The sequence below is a fragment of the Porites lutea genome, chromosome 2 (assembly GCF_958299795.1).
Source record: "Porites lutea chromosome 2, jaPorLute2.1, whole genome shotgun sequence".
Taxonomy (NCBI): Eukaryota; Metazoa; Cnidaria; class Anthozoa; order Scleractinia; family Poritidae; genus Porites; species Porites lutea.
The window spans coordinates 15,673,515-15,697,160 of NC_133202.1; the positions used below are offsets into that span (position 1 = coordinate 15,673,515).

At 38.9% G+C, this 23,646-nt stretch overlaps 2 protein-coding genes and 1 long non-coding RNA gene across 3 annotated transcripts in view; 2 read left to right on the forward strand and 1 right to left on the reverse strand.

Moving 5' to 3' along the window:
• The first annotated feature begins 353 nt into the window (after positions 1-353).
• Positions 354-725, forward strand: LOC140925696 (uncharacterized). Its single transcript, XM_073375595.1, has one exon. The coding sequence runs from the start codon at positions 354-356 to the stop codon at positions 723-725; it is 372 nt and encodes a 123-aa protein (XP_073231696.1).
• Positions 726-8,293: 7,568 nt separating this feature from the next.
• The window catches only part of LOC140925697 (uncharacterized), a 108,198-nt gene continuing 92,845 nt past the window's right edge, over positions 8,294-23,646 (forward strand). The window contains exons 1-3 of the mRNA XM_073375596.1: positions 8,294-9,284; positions 9,404-9,580; positions 19,124-19,419. Coding sequence (XP_073231697.1) covers positions 8,294-9,284; positions 9,404-9,580; positions 19,124-19,419 — 1,464 coding nt within the window. The remainder of the gene's footprint in view (positions 9,285-9,403; positions 9,581-19,123; positions 19,420-23,646) is intronic.
• Positions 10,566-17,310, reverse strand: LOC140926677 (uncharacterized). The gene is made up of 4 exons (XR_012164457.1): positions 17,061-17,310; positions 13,321-13,418; positions 12,795-12,910; positions 10,566-12,234 (listed from the first exon to the last, which is right to left on the reverse strand). It is a non-coding gene; the product is annotated as an uncharacterized lncRNA (long non-coding RNA).

Below are 23,646 nucleotides of genomic sequence, written 5' to 3' on the forward strand. Positions count from 1 at the left end.
TGCACTCCAAGTTTGGTCGTAAATAACTTTCTCAAACACCTTCGATAGCGAAGTTAATATTGAGACAGGGCGGTAGTTTTCTTTGCTGTGTCAATCCGCCGTTTAAAGACAGGAGTAAGGCGCGCTTGCTTCCATTCAGACGGCATTGAGCGATTCAGAATACAGAAGTTGATCAACTAAGTCACCTCTTCGGCAGGAACTGGGGATCCCAAACGCAAGATTCGTGGTGAAATGCCGTCTACCCCAACTGCCTTTCTCGGATTAAGGTGGTCTAAGATGTTACGGTCTAAGATATAGGTTTCTTTCGGGCCACAGTTGAAAGTGTACTGCTTTATGGTGCTGAATGCTGGACGATGACTGGAAAGATGATGAATAGACTAGATGGTACGTACACAAGAATGCTCAGAGCAGTTCTTGGAGTTTCCTGGAAGGAGCATAAAACCAACAAAGAACTGTACGGCAATCTTCCTAAGATTACAGATACACTGATGATCAGGAGGCTGCGGTTTATAGGACACTGTTGGAGAAAAAAGGATGAGGTGATAAGTGATTTACTACTCTGGGAACCAAAGCACGGCGCAAGAAAGAGAGGAAGACCAGCATTAACATACGTAGACCAGCTGCAAAATGATACTGGTTTGAGCATAGCTGAACTGAAGAACATCATGGAAAACCGGAAGGAATGGATGAAGCTAGTTAATGGAGTTCGAGTTCGCTCGAAATAAGCAAGCAAGCAAGATGTTACGGATATATGAAGTACTGACTGGGGAGTAATTAAACTCACTTGAGAAACGTAGATTGCTTATTGCCTTGATACTAGGATGGTTAGTGTAGTCAGTGTCAGATCTATGCTCTAACTGAATAATATTGGCAAAGTAATCACTAAAGACTTCGGCCACACACATAGGGTCGGAAAGAACACTACTGCCCTCAACGAGGATGACGCCTTGTACGTTTTTACCAGAACTAGTTGGCAAAAGGGGCTTCATTTTTCTCCAAAATTCGCGCGGATGTTTAGCACTCAAGGAAACGTCACAGCAGAACCTTTTCAAAGCGTTGCGCTCTAGCGACGTAACCTTGTTACGTTGCCGCTTATAGTCATCCCAAGAAGTAGATGTAGGATCCCGCTTGTGGCGCTTGAATAATTTGTTTCGGTGCGAAATTTCACGCAGCAAATCAGGTGATATCCATAGCAACTCGTCGCCCCGAATCCACTTTTTCTTTAGGGGCACGTGCTGGTCAAGAACATCTTTGAAAAGTGTTCGCCAATAAACCCATACATCATCGGCATTGTCGAATGTGTAGGCCGAAGACCATGGGGCCCTTTTTAAGTCAGCCTAAAAGTCAGGCAAGTTAAAATTCTTCATACTCCTAAACTCGATCAAGCGCGCCTTTGGCCTTGAATTCTCATTTTTTCGCACTGTAAAGATTAAGTCGTGATCGCTCAGTCCAAGGTGTAAAGAACCACTTGTAGCATAACATTAAACTGTGTATCATAATGAGAAGGTTTTGAAGGCTAGTGATCAGCGTGATATTGTATAGTTCGTCTCAAGTGCTTGTTATTTGAGGAGACACTGGCCAGAGTGCTTCAAGCCTGTAAAAAGAACTTTTTGTTTTACTGGCGCAATAGATGTTCTACCGGGCGCAGTTGTTCGAAGGCCGATCAGCGCTTAACCCGGGTTTCTTTTTCTTTTGTTAAAAAAAAAAAAAAATTTCTTTGGATAATTTTCTCAGTTATTTTTAAGAGCGTCCAATCATCAACTTGTTAGCAAAATGAAGCCGGATCGCGAGTTCGATTCTCGCCCGGGGCAGAAAATTTCCTTTGTCCCGGGCGAGCATGGTTTCTCTTCCTTCCAAGTTGAAAATGTTCACCGGAAGTGTATGTGTGCTGCTCACTAGTGTATCATTAAAATTAATAAAAATAAAAATAATTTACGCAACCACGAGTTCGTGAGAAAAAAACAAAATGTCTGGTGAAAGGTAAGTGACGCGGACTGATTAATTTATTTTTCTTTTTAAGATCCGAGTTGATCCGAGTCCAGTTTTATTTATTTATTTATTTATTTTGTTCGATCCGAGTTGATCCGAGTTGATCCGACCGGACTGGCGGTCCGAGTTGATCCGGTCCGACTTTTGTACCTGCCTAGCTAAAATGTTCGTTTGTCCAGTGCCGAAAATATCACACGTTATAATGAAATGGTGCCGCCGAGCTTCACATCTCGGTAGATTTACTTTGTGGAATAACGGCCGCCGAGCTACACAACTGGGTAGATTTACTCTGTGGCACTACGGCCGCCTAGCTACACAACTCAGTAGATTTACTCTGTGGCAAAACAGACGCTGAACTTCACAACTCGCCTATAAATTTACTTTGTGGCACAACGGACGCCGAGCTAAACAACCCGGTTTGATGCATGCACCAGGAGTAGCACTGCACATTTCCAAAGAAAAATATGAAGGCTTAATCCAAAGTAAAATTTTACTCAGGGTGTAAACTTTCAGCACACTTTTGAAAGATGAACGCTTTGGAAGATTCATTAAACACAGATCGATAGTAGACCTTCAGCAAACTCTTAAATATGTACGCTTTACGAAAATTCAGCACACTTTTAAAAGATGAACGATTTACGAAGACAGAATAGCAGACCTCGGCAAACGTTTGAAAGATGAACGCCGAGGACACACGAATCAGCACGTGAGTTAGCGCGTCAAAGTGAGGCAAAAAGTAAGCAAGCGCCTCAAAGCGAGGCAAATGTGTGTCGACGACGACAACGAATGCAATCTCGAAAAAAACCTCCCTTATTAATTGCACAGGACACCCAACACAAATTAGGGGTTGCGTTCTCGTACCTCGAACGCAATAATTTATGACATGGTTAATTTATGACGAACCTCTATTGAAACGGCTTGGAAACTAAAATTTCGAGGACGTTTTTGGACTTTTTACATTTCGGGCATGAATTTTTCGTCATTTCAGGCCATGAAACCTAAAAATGAGCCTAGCTAGCTGTAAAAAGGGGCAATACGGAGACAATACGTCCTAGCCGGCATGATCACATGCTGTTTACGGAAAATTCCCTCATCCATGTCAGGAAATTCTGTATTTTAAAGCCTCCCCTAGGGCATGACTCAGCAATTGAGGACATTTCTGCTACGTTTTCAATGTTGGTTAGCATGCAAGGATTTTTCCCATGCCTATCGTCAATGATTTGCTCACTGGTAATAGAGGGGGTGGCCCCAGAGTGGTTTTGCATCGAAATTGGCATGCAACAGAATTTCGCATGCCCTGTAAGCATAATTTGAGGTTCCGTGACCTTCTCACCCAGGCCGCGAGAAGCCTAGGTTCTAGTAATAAGTAATTCATACCCAGCAAAATCTTCGGCATGCCGGGCATGCCAAATTTTCTGGCATGCCCGGCATACAAATTCTCTGGCATGCCGGGCGTGCTATAATCTGGGTCATGCCGGGCATGCCAAAATCGGTCTCTGGCATGCTCTCAACGCACAGGTTATAACTCTTTGAATCTACAGATATTTTAAGCCTGGCTAAAAAAAAAAAAAACTAAACAGATCACAGTGCTTATCTTTTGATGTACGTTTACACGATGACGTCATTGCTATTCCTTTCATTTTCATAGATTTGGTTGTCCCAGCAAGTTTAAATATCAAAAGCTCTAATTTTCACAAGAAAGTAAAACCCTGAGGGATTCTGCCGTAGTAATAAAACAGCGTCATCGTGGAGATGACCTGTTGGGGGATTGTAAAAACTCCTCACCCCTTTTAATGAGTCTTTAATAGGATTCCCATTTCACATTGCGAATAAAATGGAATTGACTGAAATCAGTAAAAAGAGAGACAGAGACTATTTTCATTGTATAATAAAATGCATCTATGTTCCATGAAAGCTTTTAAAAATACAAAGTTATAGAATATCTTTCAAAGTTCATTACAAACTGAGCTAAGCCCCAAAATCACTGTTCATTATTCAGTAAATTATGATGTTTGACAATGCAATGTGCTTGAATATAACGTTGCAATTACAAATCTCTCTAACGCAAATTTCCCTACGTTAGAAATGCTGTTTTTATGTTTCACATTTTGATAAGGAGTCTGAGTTCCTCTTTCTTGTTTTGTAGGCTTGCCAGGGATTAATGTTTTTGTGCCATTACCAGTGTCTGTGTTCTTTGTTTTAAACTCAAAGTAAGTCAGTAATAACTGATGGTATCAAAGAACTGCTCTCTAGAAAAGTAATTATCTCCTCGTCATGTCTGGAAGTTACCTGTAACAAAAAAGAAATGGAATGTTAACACATGCAAGGGCAATATGAAAAAAGAAATAGAACACGTAGAGCTAAACTTCTCTTAACATATTTTCAGACTGGCTTGATGAGTCTGTTAAAGGTCGCAACTAATTGTCTGAGGCTAATTTCACAAGAGTGTGCAATTGAGATAAATGCATGGTAAATAAAGTGAAAGAAACGTGGTTTCACATTAGCCCATTTACATTGCGTTGTTCGATGATGTTTACATGCTCTTCTACTGCGAAATAAACCTTTGCGTTTGGATTTGCAAGTCAAGATTTATACCGAGTTTGACTGACACTTAATTGAACAACAGTTTCATTTTTAAGCAGGTAAGGTGTAGACCCATATAAAGCCGGAATATGTAAAGGAAACTCAGCGAAAACTTTTTCGCGTCTTTTTGTGGCGATATTCTCTCACGGCCCGTCAACTAATTAGGGGTTGCGATGAAAAAATAAATTAGGACCAAAGGTTAAAGCCTGTCCGTTACATCATTTCGTATGTTACCTAGCGTTCTAATAAATAGGTCATTAAATAGGATTAAACGAGAGCGAATTTGTTTCTCAATCGGTGTATAAAAAAGTGAAGCTATCAAATGAGAAGTTTATAGAGTATCAAAATTATTAAATTAAAAGCTCATATAATCAGGAAAATTCCTATACGAAAACAATGCTAGTGACATTAAATTGATCAGATAAAATTCTCAGAAAATATGTCGAATAAAAGCCTCAATGTTTGCTTTTGTTTTTGGGTAGAGGTAAATTTTTCGGCCCACAAAGCAAAGTTGAAAAAGCGACTAAATCTTAGTTTTTTACATTGAACATGTTTATTAGCTTAGTTTTCGTCCGTTTTAAAAGCTTTATAACCCAATCATAATTTTCGGGTTAAAATAGTACAAAATCATTTAAAAAACCATGTTCATTTAAAGTAGAGCCAGCAAACGTGAACATTTTGTAATTCAAAAGTTGGACCCAGCCAGGTTGTTTGAGCTTAGAATTATTTGCATTTTAGCGTCCTATAAATTTACCAGAATCGCCTCTCAGAGGCTTACTGTAGCAAAGCATTTTGTAGTACACTCATAGACAAGCAATGTAAGCCTTGAGTCTTTGCGTGGACGAGATGTCCAAAAGAAAAATTAGTTTTGTGGACCTAAACGCACATTCACAGACTGCTTATATTGAGTTGTTTACAACTTTGCATTGACGCCTGCAGCATGTTCATTTTTTCTAAAGCGAAATCCAAATCTGATTTTGGCATTTGATTTACGGATATTTTATTTTGCCTCCAAAAGTGATTGTAATATCTGTTTGATTGTCTTTCAAACAACAGTCAAACTATGCAGCAAAAATAAGTAACTTTACCAGTACAGTGAAAAAATATGACCGTAGGTGCCAAAAATAATTATACTCGAGCCATAAAATTAGATCTGACTTTTTTTAGCTTTGGTTTCTATATTTTTGAAGTTTTCTCTAGTCTTCTTAGCAGCAGAAGAAGATTACAAGACATACAAATAGAAACAATCCGAAGTGAATGAGTTGACAACCACTTATACCGGAGTTCTTAGGCATGCTCAACACCAAGATAAACTGAATGCCAAAAGGATAATTCACGGGATTTGTTCGATATTAAGGCTTTTTCTTTACCAAATTAATACTAAATTTGTACTTACGGTCTCTCGCAGAATCCATTTCTTGTCCAGCATTCACCAACATCTCAACCATGCACCGCAGAAAAAAAAAAAGACAAACAAGTGCGAAGAGACATGACGACATCTTGACGCCACAACTGCCACGTTACAACAAACTAGATTCATCGTCATCCGAAAACACTTCTGCGGAAATTCGGCCGATTTCGTGCGTGCTCGGGGTATCTTCGGATGACGCAGATGACGTTGCTCAAAGGACTATCGTCAGCAAAGAGTAAAACAGTTTGCGAGATTCGCATAGCCGACAAGAAGCGCACTGAAAAACTAAGCAAAATCTCTCTGAGAAGGCAGTCCAAATTCACCAAATCAGAACGTCTTTGCAGTATTAACGTGGTACTCTCGTACTGACTTGAACGACTTGGTAAGCTTAATTTTCACCAGTCTTTTAATGCTGTTGACCGGGAAACATTCCGACGCGATAAAACTTAATAAGCATGGATAAGTTTATACAGAGAAGATTTGTTATGTTATTGTTTAAGACGCTTTTCCGCGATTAAATTTAAATCTGGACCCAGAAATGTCTGTATCCATTTGAAATAAAAGGATTAATCTTTGATTGCAAGTTAAGTATTCTATTTTATGCATGAATAATGTTGTTTTGTTGTGCTTTTTATTTATAAATCCAGGCTTCTGTCTTCAGTTTTGCCAGTCGATCCCGTGATACACATTGCGACAAACATGACTTTTTTTGTTATAATCTGCATTTATTGCCAGGCATGAAACCTGTAACTTCAAGCTCCCTAAGATATATTTGACGATTATATGTGATTCTCAGGATATGATGCTGAAGCAAACATCAAAATCAGTCTCGCTGGGCATGCCAATTTCTTGCCTGGCATGCCGGGCATGCCAAACCAAGTGGCTTCACCGTCGGCATGCCCGGCATGCCGAGCATGGCAAACCCAACTGGCTGCACGATCTGCATGCCCGGCATGCCAAACCAGAGGAGCAAAAACTAGGAATGAATTATCAACCCGACGAGAGATCTGGGACCTAAGTTTAGCTGGGTCAATTTTGGGCTGCGAGGGCATGAACCCATTTTTTCCATGCCTATGAGATGTTATTTCTAAGTACCAATGTTCCCTTGAATTTTGTCATGCCTAAATATATAAAATTTTCCCTCCCTCATTAATCCTCAGACTGGATGCGATTTTTACCCGCGCTAGGCATGTTCAACTGAAAATCATGCCCATACCTTTATTCAAAACAAAATGCTATCAAATTTTAGTCTCCAAGCCGTTTATTGAGCGGCCAATCTGCATTAACCCTGGCGTCAAGCGGCCACTTACTGGTACCCCGAGGGTGGCTGCTTAATAGAGGTTCAACTGTACGAGCTTATAGTCATATTAATTATTTGTGTTAAATTATAAGGGCAAGCTGCATACAGAGATCTTTCTAAACCGGCTCATCCTCGGACGGGTGTACTTAAAAACAACTTGCATTCCTTGTTAGTGACGTGACACAAAGAAACTCAAAGAAGTCAAGATGACAGAGATATACTAAGGAAAAAAGTGGTAACAAAAAACTGGAAAAAGAAAAGACTCCCCAAGATTTTTCATTGAGTTAGACGTAAGCTGGAACCGAGCAGGGCTAAGGGCCAGGGGGGCCTTCCTATTTTATATGAACCATTATAAATTCCTGAAAACCCACAGGCATAGAAAAATGGTGTTAAAGAAACAGATATTCTTTTCACTTGCTACACAGTTGTATTCCGCTAGCAAGAGATGTTAACCCTTAGAAATAAGTTCACTTTCCGAAATTTGAGTGCCTTGATGTTCCCGCTGGCCTGGTTTGTAGTTTGTTCCCAACAGCTTTAGTATTTTCAGTGGAAGGTAGACAGTCCAGGATAAATGTAAACAGAGTAGATAATTTATATACACCATGTTTAAACAATGGTAAATTAGTTTTTCTTTTTTAATTTCGATCATTATTAGCAAAAAGGATGTCTTTTTCTTTTTTTAGAGAAGACCCCAGTCCAGCAAGTCATAATACACAGCGATTAAAAAACTCATAGAAGGATCAATACTTTGTGGCAAACCAAATGCGACTGTGGTAGATAAAAACGAATAATAAAGTAGCTAATATTTACGCCTTTACTATAGGTTTTAATTTTACTTTTCACCTTCGTTATCGCACGTTATCATACATAAAGAGAAATGATATCAACGGAAAAATGAAAGCTATTTATACTTTTTTTTTTTCCAGAAGAGCTGATAAGCCAGAAAAATAGTGACAACTACAACGATCTTCTGGAGAAGAGGTCGATTTTATCTGCAATCTGTTATTGGAATGGATGAGAAAGGAGAAACAGAGGCGAACTGTAATCTTGGAAACACTAACGAGATTGACAATGAAGTTGGAGAGAAGAGAGAGAAAGAAAAAGGAAATAGTAATATTGGCGACGCCTATGTCAACCTTAAAGATTTCCGAAACGCCATAAAATACCTTGAAATATACCTCAAACGCTCGAAAGAAGTGGGAGACAGGGCAAGCGAAGGAAAAGCGTACGATAATCTTGGCACTACCTATAACGGTCTTGGAGATTTCCAGAAAGCCATAGAGTACCATGAACGAGGCCTCAAAATTTTGAAAGAAGTGGGAGACAAGGCAGGAGAAGGAAAAGCGTACTGTAATCTTGGCAACGCCCATCACAGTCTTGGAGATTTCCAGAAAGCCATAGAGTACCATGAACGAGGCCTCAAAATTTTGAAAGAAGTGGGAGACAGGGCAGCAGAAGGAATAGCGTGCAGTAGACTTGGCAACACCTATCGCAGTCTTGGAGATTTCCAGAAAGCCATAGAGTACCATGAACGACGACTCAAAATTTCGAAAGAAGTGGGAGACAAGGCAGGAGAAGGAAAAGCGTACCGTAATCTTGGCAATGCCTATCACAGTCTTGGGGATGTCCAGAAAGCCATAGAGTACCATGAACGACAACTCAAAATTTCGAAAGAAGTGGGAGACAGGGCAGGAGAAGGAATAGCGTACAGTGATCTTGGCAACACCTATTGCAGTCTTAGAGATTTCCAGAAAGCCATAGGGTACCATGAAAGACAACTCAAAATTTCGAAAGAAGTGGGAGACAGGGCAGGAGAAGGAACAGCGTACTGTAATCTTGGCTTCGCCTATCAAAGTCTTGGAGATTTCCAGAAAGCAATAGAGTACCATGAACGAGGCCTCAAAATTTTGAAAGAAGTGGGAGACAGGGCAGGAGAAGGAAAAGCGAACGGTAATCTTGGCGTCGCCTATAAAAATCTTGGAGATTTCCAGAAAGCCATGAGTACCATGAGCGACACCTTAAATTTTCGAAAGAAGTGGGAGACAGGGAAGGAGTACGAATGACGTACAGTGGTCTTGGCAACACCTATTGCAGTCTTGGAGATTTCCAGAAATCCATAGAGTACCATGAGCGACACCTCAAAATTTCGAAAGAAGTGGGAGACAGGGCAGGAGAAGGAAAAGCTTACGGTAATCTTGGCAAAGCCTATGACTGTCTTGGAGATTTGCAGAAAGCCATAGAGTACAATGAAGGGCACCTCAAAATTTCGAAAGAAGTGGGAGACAGGGCAGGAGAAGGCACTGCACGAAAAAATGGATTTACAACAACTGCAAAATCAATGCAAATATGAAGTAAATACCACATTTGATCAAATTTGCTTATATTTGCCCCGAGGCAAATTCCATCGTTGGATAATATTTGCACGCGAAGCAAAGATGGTAAATACCGCATTTACTCAATCTTTACAGTCCAAAGCAAATGAGAAGAAAAACTGCACATTTGCATCAGATTTAACATGAACTAAAAATGTGGTAAATAGATAAATCTGCTGCACCGAAACATGAATTTACAATTATAGCAAACATTCCGCTGCACGTCGTTTTGATTACATTTACCCGCAATGCAAACCCCATTTTTGCAACACATTTGTAAGTAAAGCATAGGCGGTCAACACTTTATATTTACCAAGTAGCAAATACTACGCAAACGTTGTATTTGCACAGTAATTACATTTGAAGCAAAGATGGTGAAAAATATCGTTCACTACGTATTTGCGCCGAGTGGCAAATGTGACAAAAAATCCACATTTGACAACTTTACAGGGGCAGTAAATGCTACGAAAAAGCGTAAATTTAATGCCTGAAAGGATGAATTTACAGGGATGGCAAATACGATTTTTGCTTCGCTTTGATCGTGTTTGATCCAATCAAAATTCTTGCTCATCATTAATTTGCACGGGAAGCAAAATACTAAGTTTACTTCTTCTTCACACATCCAGTACAAAATACGTCGTGCACGAGAGTATTTGCCGCGAATCCTTGTTGTCGCAAAGAAATGTAGAAATATACGTTTAAGTCGATTTTCTCAATGGGGATAACATTTTTCAAAGTTAGCGTTTGCCTTGAAACTAGCAGAAACTAAACGTTCATTTAAACCAATTTTCTCTGTCGTTAAGGTTACCATTTACTCCCTCTTTTATTGTACGTTGTCCCAAATCGATTACTGCATAATGGAGCAAAGATACCAAACCGGGACTGTATGTTCAGCACTATGCACATATTATTTTATTCAAAAGACAAATGATTAGATTAACGTAATTATTATACAGTCTAACCTCTTCTTATGGACACTTCTATACGACGGACAGTTCGTTTGGTCCCAGAAAAGCCAAAAATCATGCACTCCCTACCTCTATAATACAGACACCTCTGTAAAGCGGACACTTGGTTCTGTCCCTTTGGTTCCGTATTAAAGAGGTTTGACATTATTATAAGTATCGTGCATTTCCATTCCAAAATAACTCCAAGAAGTCGTTCACGGCAAAATTATTACATAATCTAATAAGAAGAATATTACAAATAAAAGTGTTACTTAGTTACATGTAAGACTGCATAAAATCCCATTAGGAAATCTAAACTGCTGCCTTAATTCTTATTAGCAAGTACCAGTACTTGGTGGATCATCCCCAAAAATTATTGTTAAAGCCTATACAAACTGATGAGAGGCCATTATTGGGGAGTATCAGACTGATGCTACAACGACGATAGTGATGCAAACAAAACTAGCCATAGGCTTTATATACAAATGTATAAGCCAACATCTCTACACATGTATCTCACTTATTGTCGCCAAGTGCATGGCTACAACTTGGACCTGGCTGTGGCATACAAAGTAGTCTACGAGAATTTGCCTACATCTGAGTTTGAATAGTAATGACAAACTGCACACTTTTAACAAGCGACTCACTTTCACAATGCATCTATCTTACACTCCCTGTTTTATAGTTTTAGGATAATCCATTGACTGCCCTGTAATTTCAGCAATTTTAATGAACACAGTCGAGTAAAGATTGACTTTCAGAATAAAACTCTTATCACCTTTCCAATAAGATTGTGCAATTTAGTTAGAGTTGATCATCACAGGATCATCCTGACTAAAGGCACAATAATACATTAGGGACTTTAAGCAAATTGCTACAGTGACCTCTACTATGGTGGTCGTGGTTGCAGTCCTGAAGAGAGTATGTTACTGTTGCCCGTCAAATTTCAACTTTATGCAAGTGGCACCCAAAAGTCACTACAGGGCTTTTCGCTCATTTAGTTTCGTTGTTAGTAAAACGCAGGGAAGACTGAATTACTGCCCAATGAACTAGAAGTGTCAAATACGTTCTTGATTAAGAGAAAAAGAAAAAGGATAGGTTTTAAACCGGGGAAAAGTAGAATTTTATACTCATGTAGAAGCGACTATGCCATCACATTAATTTTTGTGCTTCGGCTAAAGGTCCTTATTTTACTGGACATCATGCGCACGCCATCATTTTTGGACTTTTTACTCCCAGTTGCCATAGTAGCGATCACTGTAGCAATATTTGTTACTTTGGTATTATTGGCATCCTGCCCATGAAGGGCAGTTATTTGGTACTGGTCTGTCTGACAAGTATTTATCAACCTCTCTGGTTATTTTCCCGGCTGTTCTTTCTTTGCCTCTTTGACATGCAAGCCTCACAAAAGGCGTCAAGAACAGCATTGATGTTTCTTAGCTTTGACCTCTCTGAGCATAGTGGCCTGATGTACCTGGGTGGTGGATCATTGGCCCTCTCTTCATTGTCTTCACTCTCCTCCAAAGACATAAATTGGATAGCATTGTGTAGGTCTAATAAAGCCTTTATTTTGGCTTTGTCATCTGGAGAAAGTTGTGCCTTGTCCAACACGTCTGTGCGATTCATCAATTTCTGAACACCAAAAAAAACTTATTTAGTCACAGTAGCATGACTACTATGATAAACATTTAATTAACATTTACTTTGTTCTTCAGCAACAGTTTAGTCTGGCAAAATAGTCACCCTAACTATTTTGAATCTTTAGATTTGGTTCTTGCTCTCTACTCTGAGCAATTTACACTACAATCAAACCTTGCATATAAATGGAAAGGGCACTGTTAACATTAAAAATGTCAAAGGGGGTAGGATGTGGCCCTAGTGCATTCTATAACAATCATTGATTATGTATGCATAAGACAAACATGCAAAACGTGTTGTGTTCTTAAAAAATGAAAGAGCTTTGTGCCCTTAACCTGAAAGATCCAGGTACCCATGATGAATGTGTTTGAACAAACTAAGACTTCCTTGTCGCCCAAGAGCAACAGTAATGGAACAGGGGCCACCAGGCACTGCCAAGCACAGCTCTGTTGCAGGACAGGCTAAATAAATCACTAAGTGGATGACTTAAACTACACAGTAAAAATATTTGCACTGCAAGCATTAACAAAATAATGTACATGTATTTTACCTACCTTTTTAGCTCTCAAATTGGAATCTTGTCTGAACTCTGCGTTCTTCAAGTTTTCCATTTTACTGCCTTACCACGTCTGCACGGGTACTTCTCTGACTCCAGTACTGAAAATGGCCCCTAGCAAAAGGAAAGCATGTTAAATGTGCAGGCCTGTAGAAAAGGAATTAAGAGTGCTTCTTGGTGTTGCTAAAAGTATTGTTGGTTTGCTTCTGTTTTTGGTGTGGGTATTATTTAGTGGCTTTTCCATCTTTTGTGTTTATGTCATTAGGGGATTGCACTTGTCGGCAACACCAAGAAACTACAGTGGAACCCCGTTATCATGGTCATCAATGGGCCAAAAAAATTTTGCCGTATTAATGGGGTGACGGTATTAATGAGGGTTTGTTTACAAGAAAATGTATGGTGGTTTTTGCCAGGTGGCCAAAAAAAAGTGGCTGTAATAACAAGGTGACTGTATTACCGAGGTGGCCGTAAGGCGGGGTTTCACTGTACCAAATTCAAGAAACTTAGAAAAGTGTACAGCTTACCTTTTTTCTCTGTTTTGGGCCATTTCTTTTACCCAAAATTTCCCCTCACTTCATTAACCAAAATACCCTCAATGTTTTTGTTCTCGACATCAGTATACCTCAAAGAAATAAAGACCAAAAAAATGTCAAATATTTATATCAAAATAATAATACATGTATTACATGTATTGCAACAGCCTGGTTCTAAAAAAACTAGAGAGCTTAAAATGAGGCAGTTTTCTGGTAGTGCATTACAACGAAAAATATTTAAAAAATGACGGTTGCTTTCATCATCGAATAAAGCCGTTATCCAAGTGCTTGAGGCACAAAACAAAATTAAAGTGTAACAATATAAAAAACTGTGTAATCGTCAAGTTGGTCTTCTTGTGGTATTTGTAAAAATTGAAAGTATCATAACACAAGCACCATTTTGTCCACTCAAAGAAGGATAAATAGAATAATTCCAACTTCCCACTTAAAGATGGGCACCTTACTTGAGTCAATGAAGGTTGCTTTGTCATCGAATAAAGCTTTTATCCTTGTGTTCGAAGCTTAACAACAAATTGAAGTGTAAGGAAATTATATTCCTGAAAAATCTTCTTGTATATCTCCTGGTGACTGTTGCAACATTTGAAATATCATTGACACAAGCACTACTTTGTCCACTCAAAGATGGATAAATAGAATTGCGACTTCCCACTCAAAGATGGGCGTCTTACTAGTGTCAATGAAGGTTGCTTGGTCATCGAATAAAGCTGTTATCCTTGTGTTCGAAGCTTATCGACAAATTGAAGAGTAAGGAAATTATATTCCTGAAAAATCTTCTTGTATATCTCCTGGTGACTGTTGCAACATTTGAAATATCATTGACTCAAGCACTACTTTGTCCACTCAAAGATGGATAAATAGAATTGCGACTTCCCACTCAAAGATGGGCGTCTTACTTGTGTCAATGAAGGTTGCCTTGTCATCGAAAAAAGCTGTTATCCTTGTGTTCGAGGCTTATCGACAAATTGAAGAGTAAGGAAATTATATTCCTGAAAAATCTTCTCGTTTATCTCCTGGTGACTTTTGCAACATTTGAAATATCATTGACACAAGCACTACTTTGTCCACTCAAAGATGGATAAATAGAATTGCGACTTCCCACTCAAAGATGGGCGTCTTACTTGTGTCAATGAAGGTTGCTTTGTCATCGAATAAAGCCGTTATCCTTGTGTTCGAAGCTTAACGACAAATTGAAGTGTAAGGAAATTATATTCCTGAAAATCTTCTTGTTTATCTCCTGGTGACTTTTGCAACATTTGAAATATCATTGACACAAGCACTACGTTGTCCACTCAAAGATGGGTAAATAGAATTGCGACTTCCCACTCAAAGATGGGCGTCTTACTAGTGTCAATGAAGGTTGCTTGGTCATCGAATAAAGCTGTTATCCTTGTGTTCGAAGCTTAACGACAAATTGAAGTGTAAGGAAATTATATTCCTGAAAAATCTTCTTGTATATCTCCTGGTGACTGTTGCAACATTTGAAATATCATTGACTCAAGCACTACTTTGTCCACTCAAAGATGGATAAATAGAATTGCGACTTCCCACTCAAAGATGGGCGTCTTACTTGTGTCAATGAAGGTTGCTTTGTGATCGAAAAAAGCTGTTATCCTTGTGTTCGAGGCTTATCGACAAATTGAAGAGTAAGGAAATTATATTCCTGAAAAATCTTCTCGTTTATCTCCTGGTGACTTTTGCAACATTTGAAATATCATTGACACAAGCACTACTTTGTCCACTCAAAGATGGATAAATAGAATTGCGACTTCCCACTCAAAGATGGGCGTCTTACTTGTGTCAATGAAGGTTGCTTTGTCATCGAATAAAGCCGTTATCCTTGTGTTCGAAGCTTAACGACAAATTGAAGTGTAAGGAAATTATATTCCTGAAAATCTTCTTGTTTATCTCCTGGTGACTTTTGCAACATTTGAAATATCATTGACACAAGCACTACTTTGTCCACTCAAAGATGGGTAAATAGAATTGCGACTTCCCACTCAAAGATGGGCGTCTTACTTGTGTCAATGAAGGTTGCTTTGTCATCGAAAAAAGCTGTTATCCTTGTGTTCGAAGCTTATCGACAAATTGAAGAGTAAGGAAATTATATTCCTGAAAAATCTTCTCGTTTATCTCCTGGTGACTTTTGCAACATTTGAAATATCATTGACACAAGCACTACTTTGTCCACTCAAAGATGGATAAATAGAATTGCGACTTCCCACTCAAAGATGGGCGTCTTACTTGTGTCAATGAAGGTTGCTTTGTCATCGAATAAAGCCGTTATCCTTGTGTTCGAAGCTTAACGACAAATTGAAGTGTAAGGAAATTATATTCCTGAAAATCTTCTTGTTTATCTCCTGGTGACTTTTGCAACATTTGAAATATCATTGACACGAGCACTACTTTGTCCACTCAAAGATGGGTAAATAGAATTGCGACTTCCCACTCAAAGATGGGCGTCTTACTTGTGTCAATGAAGGTTGCTTTGTCATCGAAAAAAGCTGTTATCCTTGTGTTCGAAGCTTATCAACAAATTGAAGAGTAAGGAAATTATATTCCTGAAAAATCTTCTCGTTTATCTCCTGGTGACTTTTGCAACATTTGAAATATCATTGACACAAGCACTACTTTGTCCACTCAAAGATGGATAAATAGAATTGCGACTTCCCACTCAAAGATGGGCGTCTTACTTGTGTCAATGAAGGTTGCTTTGTCATCGAATAAAGCCGTTATCCTTGTGTTCGAAGCTTAACGACAAATTGAAGTGTAAGGAAATTATATTCCTGAAAATCTTCTTGTTTATCTCCTGGTGACTTTTGCAACATTTGAAATATCATTGACTCAAGCACTACTTTGTCCACTCAAAGATGGATAAATAGAATTGCGACTTCCCACTCAAAGATGGGCGTCTTACTTGTGTCAATGAAGGTTGCTTTGTCAGCAAATAAAGCTGTTATCCTTGTGTTCAAAGCTTAACGACAAATTGAAGTGTAAGGAAATGATATCCCTCTACAATCTTGTGACTTTTAGAACCTTTCTGCCCCATCATATTAAACTTGTTATTGTGCATGTACAAAAAGAGAAAAGGTTCCTTTTAACAATACAAGTCTCGTAACAAGCACTACATTTATTTCAATTGTATACAATTCCCATTGGTCCCTGCAAATTGCATATGTCGGTTTGAATCTAGTAGGGAAATGCACGTTGTATGCAAAAAATTAATATGAACATTAAATATTATTTTTGTACAGGTTTATCCTTGTGATAAACATCTACAGTCTCAGAAATTGGAGTGGAAATGTTTTGTACATTTCAGTGTCAAGGAATTTTTATATAATATTTTTCTGTCATTGCTATTGGATTCCGTACTCCGTTCCGTGATTCCGTTTCCTCATTCGAGATTCAAATTTTACGGCTGCCATCTTGGCCATTAAAATGTGCATTAGAATACAGAAAAACTTTTTTCGGTGAAGCAGCAACTATGTCTTTATTGTAAAAGAAATCAGACAAAGACGTGCTTTACAGGCATATGTTATCAAAGAAACTACGGGCAACATACAAAGGTGAGATCTGTAGGAAGCAACTCGCTGTCGCATGAAGCTCACATGTGAAACGATTTTTATGAACGACATCGATGAAATGCTCCCAAAGCTATTACATAGACTTAAATATGCCTCTATATATTTAAACAAGATTCAGAATGTACTTACGAAACAACAAGGATCCACAGTTTAAAATAGGCGTTCTTTCTTCTCAATGATGGTCGAAACACTCAGTTTGCATTTGAGTCGCCAAGAGTGAACACTGAACTCCTTCATCACCGCTTCCATGGGATTTGGCGTTTCGTTTAAATAGTTTTTCGAAGTATTATTCCTCCCTGCAGTCTATCTCCGCAATCTATCACACTCTCCTCGCTCATCTTGACAAAAAAACGGCCCTGCATGAACAAACCACCAAAATGGAAGGCGAAACGACAGCGAAGAATGTTGAAAAGGGCGCGCGATTCAAAATTCAACGTGAAAACGAGGCACGCATGCTCGTAAGACTCGCGCCCCCAGAGCGAGGCAAAATGCGTGCAAGCGTTATAAATTTATTTTGCTGTTTCTAAATTGTTTCAAATTACGCGTCAATGTTTAGAGCGCTAGTAATTTTAATAACACATCTTTGAATCTCTGAAAAAAGGAAGACAGAGAGAATCATCTATCACTTTTCCAGTATTTAAGACGAGTAGTTTAGCGCAGGCGATTATCTCTGTTCTTTCGGATATTTTAGGTCAATGCAATGATTCCTCATCTTGCCTGAAGCGTAATCAGTACAGTTAAAACAAATTTTATTATATGAGAAACCTGGGATTGATCATGAAAACCAGCAAATTTCAGTAACAAAACCGCTTGCGGAAACGCAATGGAAACGAGCTGACACGTTTAAGTCAACGGAAGCGCTGCGGAAACACGAAACAATGCCTCCATTTTCATCTTACACGTTTCCCGTCGTAACCGTCGCGCGGAAACGCAACGGAATTTTGAACCATCAGGTTTCCGCAGCATTTCCGAATTGCGGAAACACCTTATTTCTCCCTGTGTTAGTACAAACACTTATTCAAATGTTGAATTTTGTGTGACAAAAGAACAGAGACATGACTGTTGCTAGTACGTCAATAAGTGTGGTTTCATAGGGCATAATTCTCAGGTTTATTAACATCAGTTTATGCTACCATAAACATGAATTTATCTTTATTTTTTAGCAATTCGTTGAAATTTAGTAAAACTTCGCTATCTTGCTGACATGCTTTCTACGTTTTGGATAGAAAAATTGTTTGAATGGCTTACCCAATGTCACTCTTTTTCATTGTAATGCAGCGTTTTTTAAAGAAAATACAAGACAAGACTAATAAACGCTAGTGGAAAAATTTGGCGGTGACATTGCTCAAACCGATTCTTTAAAAAACCGTCAACTAGTCGATCTTTACTCTGATTGACTGTATTTTCTATGACATGGTATAATTGCACTGATGTAAAATAGTGTTAATTCCAAATTCTTTTGGAAATAAAGTTTATGCTTTCAGGGGGGATCTTTATCCACCCCATGACTTGTGTTCATTATACACACTTTAGATTACCCTTCTTTCCTTTTTTATTGCCTTCGAAATGCCTCAGTTCATGGTCAAAATTTGTTAAGTGGTTAGTTTTCCTTTGAAAGTGAACTGATGCTGTGTCGGTTGCGGAGTGCAAATTGGAAAATTGTTTAGTCAACTAGGTTGACATTGTCACCTCAAAAAGATGGCGTTTCGAACGTTCATCCCTCATCAGAAAGAATACTATCAGTATACCGAAAACACTCGCAAATTTGGTTATTTGGAAGTAATGCAAATTTTGTCCAAAAGTAAATATTTGCACATTTTACATGAGTAAAACGCACGCGAAAGTTTTTGGATGTGGTTTGGGTAAACGTTGGAAAACAGTGATGCATACATATAGATTTGCAACATGTTTGCCAAGATTTTTTCAGAAAGCAAACATTATTTTTCCACAGAGAGCAAATCTGGAGTAAATGTACACCGGATTTGTTGGTTTGCGGAGGTATCAAATACGAAGCAAATGTAAAGTAGATTTCAGGTTTACGTCGTATTTGCACGCAATTTCAACAGAATAAACATCTGTGTTTGTATCATAATTACTTCTGGTGATAATTTTGGTCAAATTTAGAGGGCTAAATTTGCACCATATTTACTTCTGTTGCAAACCTGTTTAAATCCGTTTTTTCGTGCAGTGAGGAATAGCGTGCGGTAATCTTGGCAACGCCTATTACAGTCTTGGAGATTTCGAGAGAGCCATAGAGTACCATGAACGAGACCTCAAAATTTCGAAAGAAGCGGGAGACAGGGCAGGAGAAGGAAAAGCGTACGGTAATCTTGGCAACGCCTATGACAGTCTTGGAGATTTCCAGAAAGCCATAGAGTACCATGAACGAGGCCTCAAAATTTCGAAAGAAGTGGGAGACAGGGCAGGAGAAGGAATAGCGTACGGTAATCTTGGCAGCACCTATGACAATATCGGAGATTTCCAGAAAGCCGTTCACTATTATAAAAACAGTGTTATTGCCTTCGACCATATCAGGGGAAATCTTATATCTGATGACGAATGGAAGATTAGCCTTGGGAGTACCTATGATGCTATTTATTTGAGGCTATGGGGGCTGCAGTTTAAACAAGGTAAAGTCGTCGAGGCACTTTTAACTGCCGATCATGGACGTGCCCAAGCCTTAAATGATCTTCTGGAGTTCAAGTATGGGTTCAAAAGGTTACGTCCAGAAATAGGAACACTCTCTGCAACAACACCTGACATTCTTAGTTACCTTCCATCAAATACAGCTTTCATAGGTATCAACGAGGGAGGAATAGTTCTCTGGCTCAACGAGAAAGGAAAAGAAATCAAAACTAGAAGAATTCAGATCGATATGCCTGTTTCAACCTATTTTCAGTCTCTATTGGAGACTGCACATGAAAAAATAGGTGTGAGAGCTGATGTTAACTGTGAAGATCGCTCACTAAGGAACCGAAGCGATAAAAAGTTAGCAGAAGAAAGATCCAGTAAGCCAAGGTCTCATTCCTCATCTTTTGAGACAATGTCATTACAAACATTTTACAATGTTGTTATTGATCCTATAAGAGACTTACTCCATAGCGATGAGGTTGTGATTGTTCCACAAGGATCTCTGTGTTTGGCGCCTTATGCAGCTTTCATGGACTTGAAATCAAAGTACCTCTGCGAAAGTTTTAGAATTCGTCTGCTTCCCTCACTTTCTAGTCTGCGATTAATCCAAAACTGTCCAGCAGATTGGCACAGCAAGACTGGTGCTCTTCTAGTCGGCGATCCGTGGGTACAGGAGGTAGTTTATGAAGAAATGAGGCTAGAGCAGTTAGAGTGGGCCGAAAAGGAAGTGCAAATGATCGGGGAAATACTTCAAACTGTACCTCTCGTTGGAAAGCAGGCAACAAAAGATGAAGTTTTGAGACGTATCTCCTCGGTTGCTTTGGTGCACATTGCTGCTCACGGTAAAATGGAGACAGGAGAAATTACCTTGGCCCCAAACGCAAAAAGGCAGTCCCAGATTTTAGACAAAGAGGACTATCTCTTAACTATGAAAGATGTTTTAAAGGCGCAGATTAGGGCAAGACTTGTTGTACTTAGTTGTTGTCATAGCGCAAGGGGAGAAGTCAAATCAGAGGGTGTAGTCGGCATCGCACGGGCATTTTTGGGTGCTGGTGCTCGTTCTGTTCTGGTGTCCCTGTGGGCGATCGACGACGAAGCTACAATGGAATTCATGAAGTTTTTCTACCAACAATTAGTCCATTGACGAAGTGCCAGTGAGGCCCTGAATAAAGCCATGAAATCCATGCGAGAATCTGAGCGCTTTAGCGCAGTGAAGTACTGGGCGCCGTTTGTGCTCATTGGTGATGACGTAACGCTTGAGTTTGAAGGCAGCGATTAAATAGTAAGGTATTTTGGGATATATTTAAACCTGGGATCATAATCCCTGCTTTTGCAAAAATCATTTCGCTTTATAGGGCAACGAACTCAACCGGTGCCACTTAACGTCAATCTACCTATCATAGGTCAAGTTGACAGCAACAAAGGAGTGTGATTTCGGTAATTTGTTTGGCAGTTAAACACTACAAAATTTACTTCAAATCTCATGATATCTTTACATTTCAGTGTGTCGTTGGCCCCGTTTGATTTCGTTCCGTTGAAACTTATAGTCGAACCTGACGTAAGCGCCGACCAAAAATGCCAAGATCAAACTTCCGGTCGCTTATTTTACGGAAGTGTTCACTAAGGAACTTCTCCAGATATGGCAAGTCCTCCATTAAGCCCCCTCAGGTGGTTATTCATTTCAAAAACGTTTGAGAGGGATGAGGGGCTTATTTGATTAGGCGAAGATTGTGGTATCATTTCTCCATAAGGAACTAAAACCCAAAGTGGAAAAGATGAGGCACATGAAGTTGGAGGTCATAAAGCCAAAGATCAAAATCAAAAGCGAACTTCCAGCTCGTAAATAAACCATACCGGATTATCAGTCCACATGAGGTGCTACAGTCGTGATAAATTAATGCATCTATCATACGTCTATTATTTAAGAATAGGGAGAGGGGGTTTTAATAACTTTCTTTCCCTGAAAAGGGAAGCTTATTAGAGAGTGGGGCTTAGTAGAGGATTTACGGTATGCAAGATTCTTTAAATCTACAATAAGTCTTATCTTTGGTTGAAGTTACCAGTTTAACAGATTTAGGGCATTTCGATTCACCGTATTCCGCGTCCCAAATAAGGTTAAATGGAACAAACTTGCTAGAAATCACTTCTTTTGGCTTTTATTGTACTGCCATATCTACAAAAATGATTGAAGTAAAGTATTCTGATCTATGTAAACTTTAAATGGCTCAAAAATTTGCAGAATAGAAGCGGTTTGTAACAAAAATTTGTGTATTCTTATTCTGGAATACGATCAATCAAGCGCACTCTTAGAAGTCAGTTGTCAAAATGTTATGCCTCGCTTGCTGAAATCACTCTCCTTTCCTTCTGCTAGCTTGCTAACGTTACTTTTTGCTGTTTTTGTTGTTATTGTATAGGTATGATGAAGAATGCAGTGAAGCAGCCCTAATTATCTGAAGTTGAACCATCAGTTTCTAATTTGTCACAATTACGAGTGGGAGCATTCCTCGCAAGAGTAGGGACACTTTATTCCGAAAAAAAAAATTATATGCTGTTAATGAATAAGTTGAAGCTTTTCGTAGTCTGAAAATTACAGTGTACGTTTGGTAGCTTGTTTTGCGACCAGTGGTGTGCACTTGAAACTTGTTTTATAGTCACCTTATCAGTAGGCAATTTTCGCTATTTTCAATGTTACACCGGCGTGCTTTTTGGGCTACGTTAATGCTTACTGCATCCCATAATCATGGTAATCCAATCATATATAATGTAATATATCAAGCATGAGACACATTGTTCCATCACCAGATGAAACATTTAGAAGGGAGTTGAAAATACGACGCGCAGTGGAGTATTTTTGACGAACTTCGAGGTGTTTCATCTGGTGATGAAACAGTGTGTGGAATGCTTGATATTACTTCTCGAACAAAAGGATTTTAAAAGGAGAAATTAAGGATGCAAAACGAGCAGTTTTTCATCTGATTTCCAAACAGTCATTAAACATTAATTTCCTTTGTATTTTCTTTATGAATTATTAATGAGTTTGAGAAGTATAGAGATAGAATACACAAAACTGAATCAAAATGTTACATGTTGATTTGTTTTTTATCATTTGGGTGGAGTACCTGAAAACTGGCTGAAAAACCAAGTGCACTTTCACTAAAAACCCGCGTGTAAGAACCTGCTGGAAGAAATTTGCCTTTTTAATACCGAAACATATACAATTTAACTTTATTGATTGTATCTTCAACATTACGATGTCAGTATCAAAACACAGAATGACAACTAGTAAAACAAGACGCTGTGGGAGCGTATATTTGGGAGTCTGTGTCCTAAGCATGTATTATGCGGTATTAGGGATGTGTGAGTAGTGCAGTAGCGTTGTATATATTTTAGGGGTTGGTTGAGATGTGTGACGGTGGAAGGCGTAGAGTTATATTGGACTTGGATTGGTAAGATAATAACTGTAGTTTGTTGATCACTGAAACTAGTTTCTGGTAGAATTTAATACGAAGTAAAAATTTTTTTGGTGTTGCAGTGGGTAGTTGTGAGAATGCTAATGTGGTTATGAAGAGATAGTGTAGTTTCAGTCTGTTGAAATGAAGTAGTGGTTGTGAAGGATCTTATCAACAGTCAAAACGTTAAACGTTGTGATGCTTTCTGTTTAGGATTGTTTTTCGGTTAATTTTGATAATATTTGTGTGGAGAGAACGTGAGTAAGGGCAAGTTGCTTTGATATAGATAAGGGGCTATGGAGATGTTGAGGCGTGTGGGGGGGGGGGGGGGGGGGGCTGAAATTGTGTGTGTGTGTTCGGGAAGCTTTGAAAAATCGGTGAGGTCAAGGGGGAGGGCGTAAAATCTGGCTATAGAACTAAGGGCCTGATAACGTGAGGTGGACTGGCTCTCTTTGCTGAGATCTTGGCACCTTAGTTAAACACAACAAAAATCAACTTTGCGATTATGTGACAACTGTTAAACAAAAATGAAAGCGATGAAAAATATTCGTAGTGCGTATGTTTTTTGCTTAAAATTATTAAAGAAATTTTATTTGGTGTTTGGGATTTATGACAAAAATTCATTCCATTCGGGA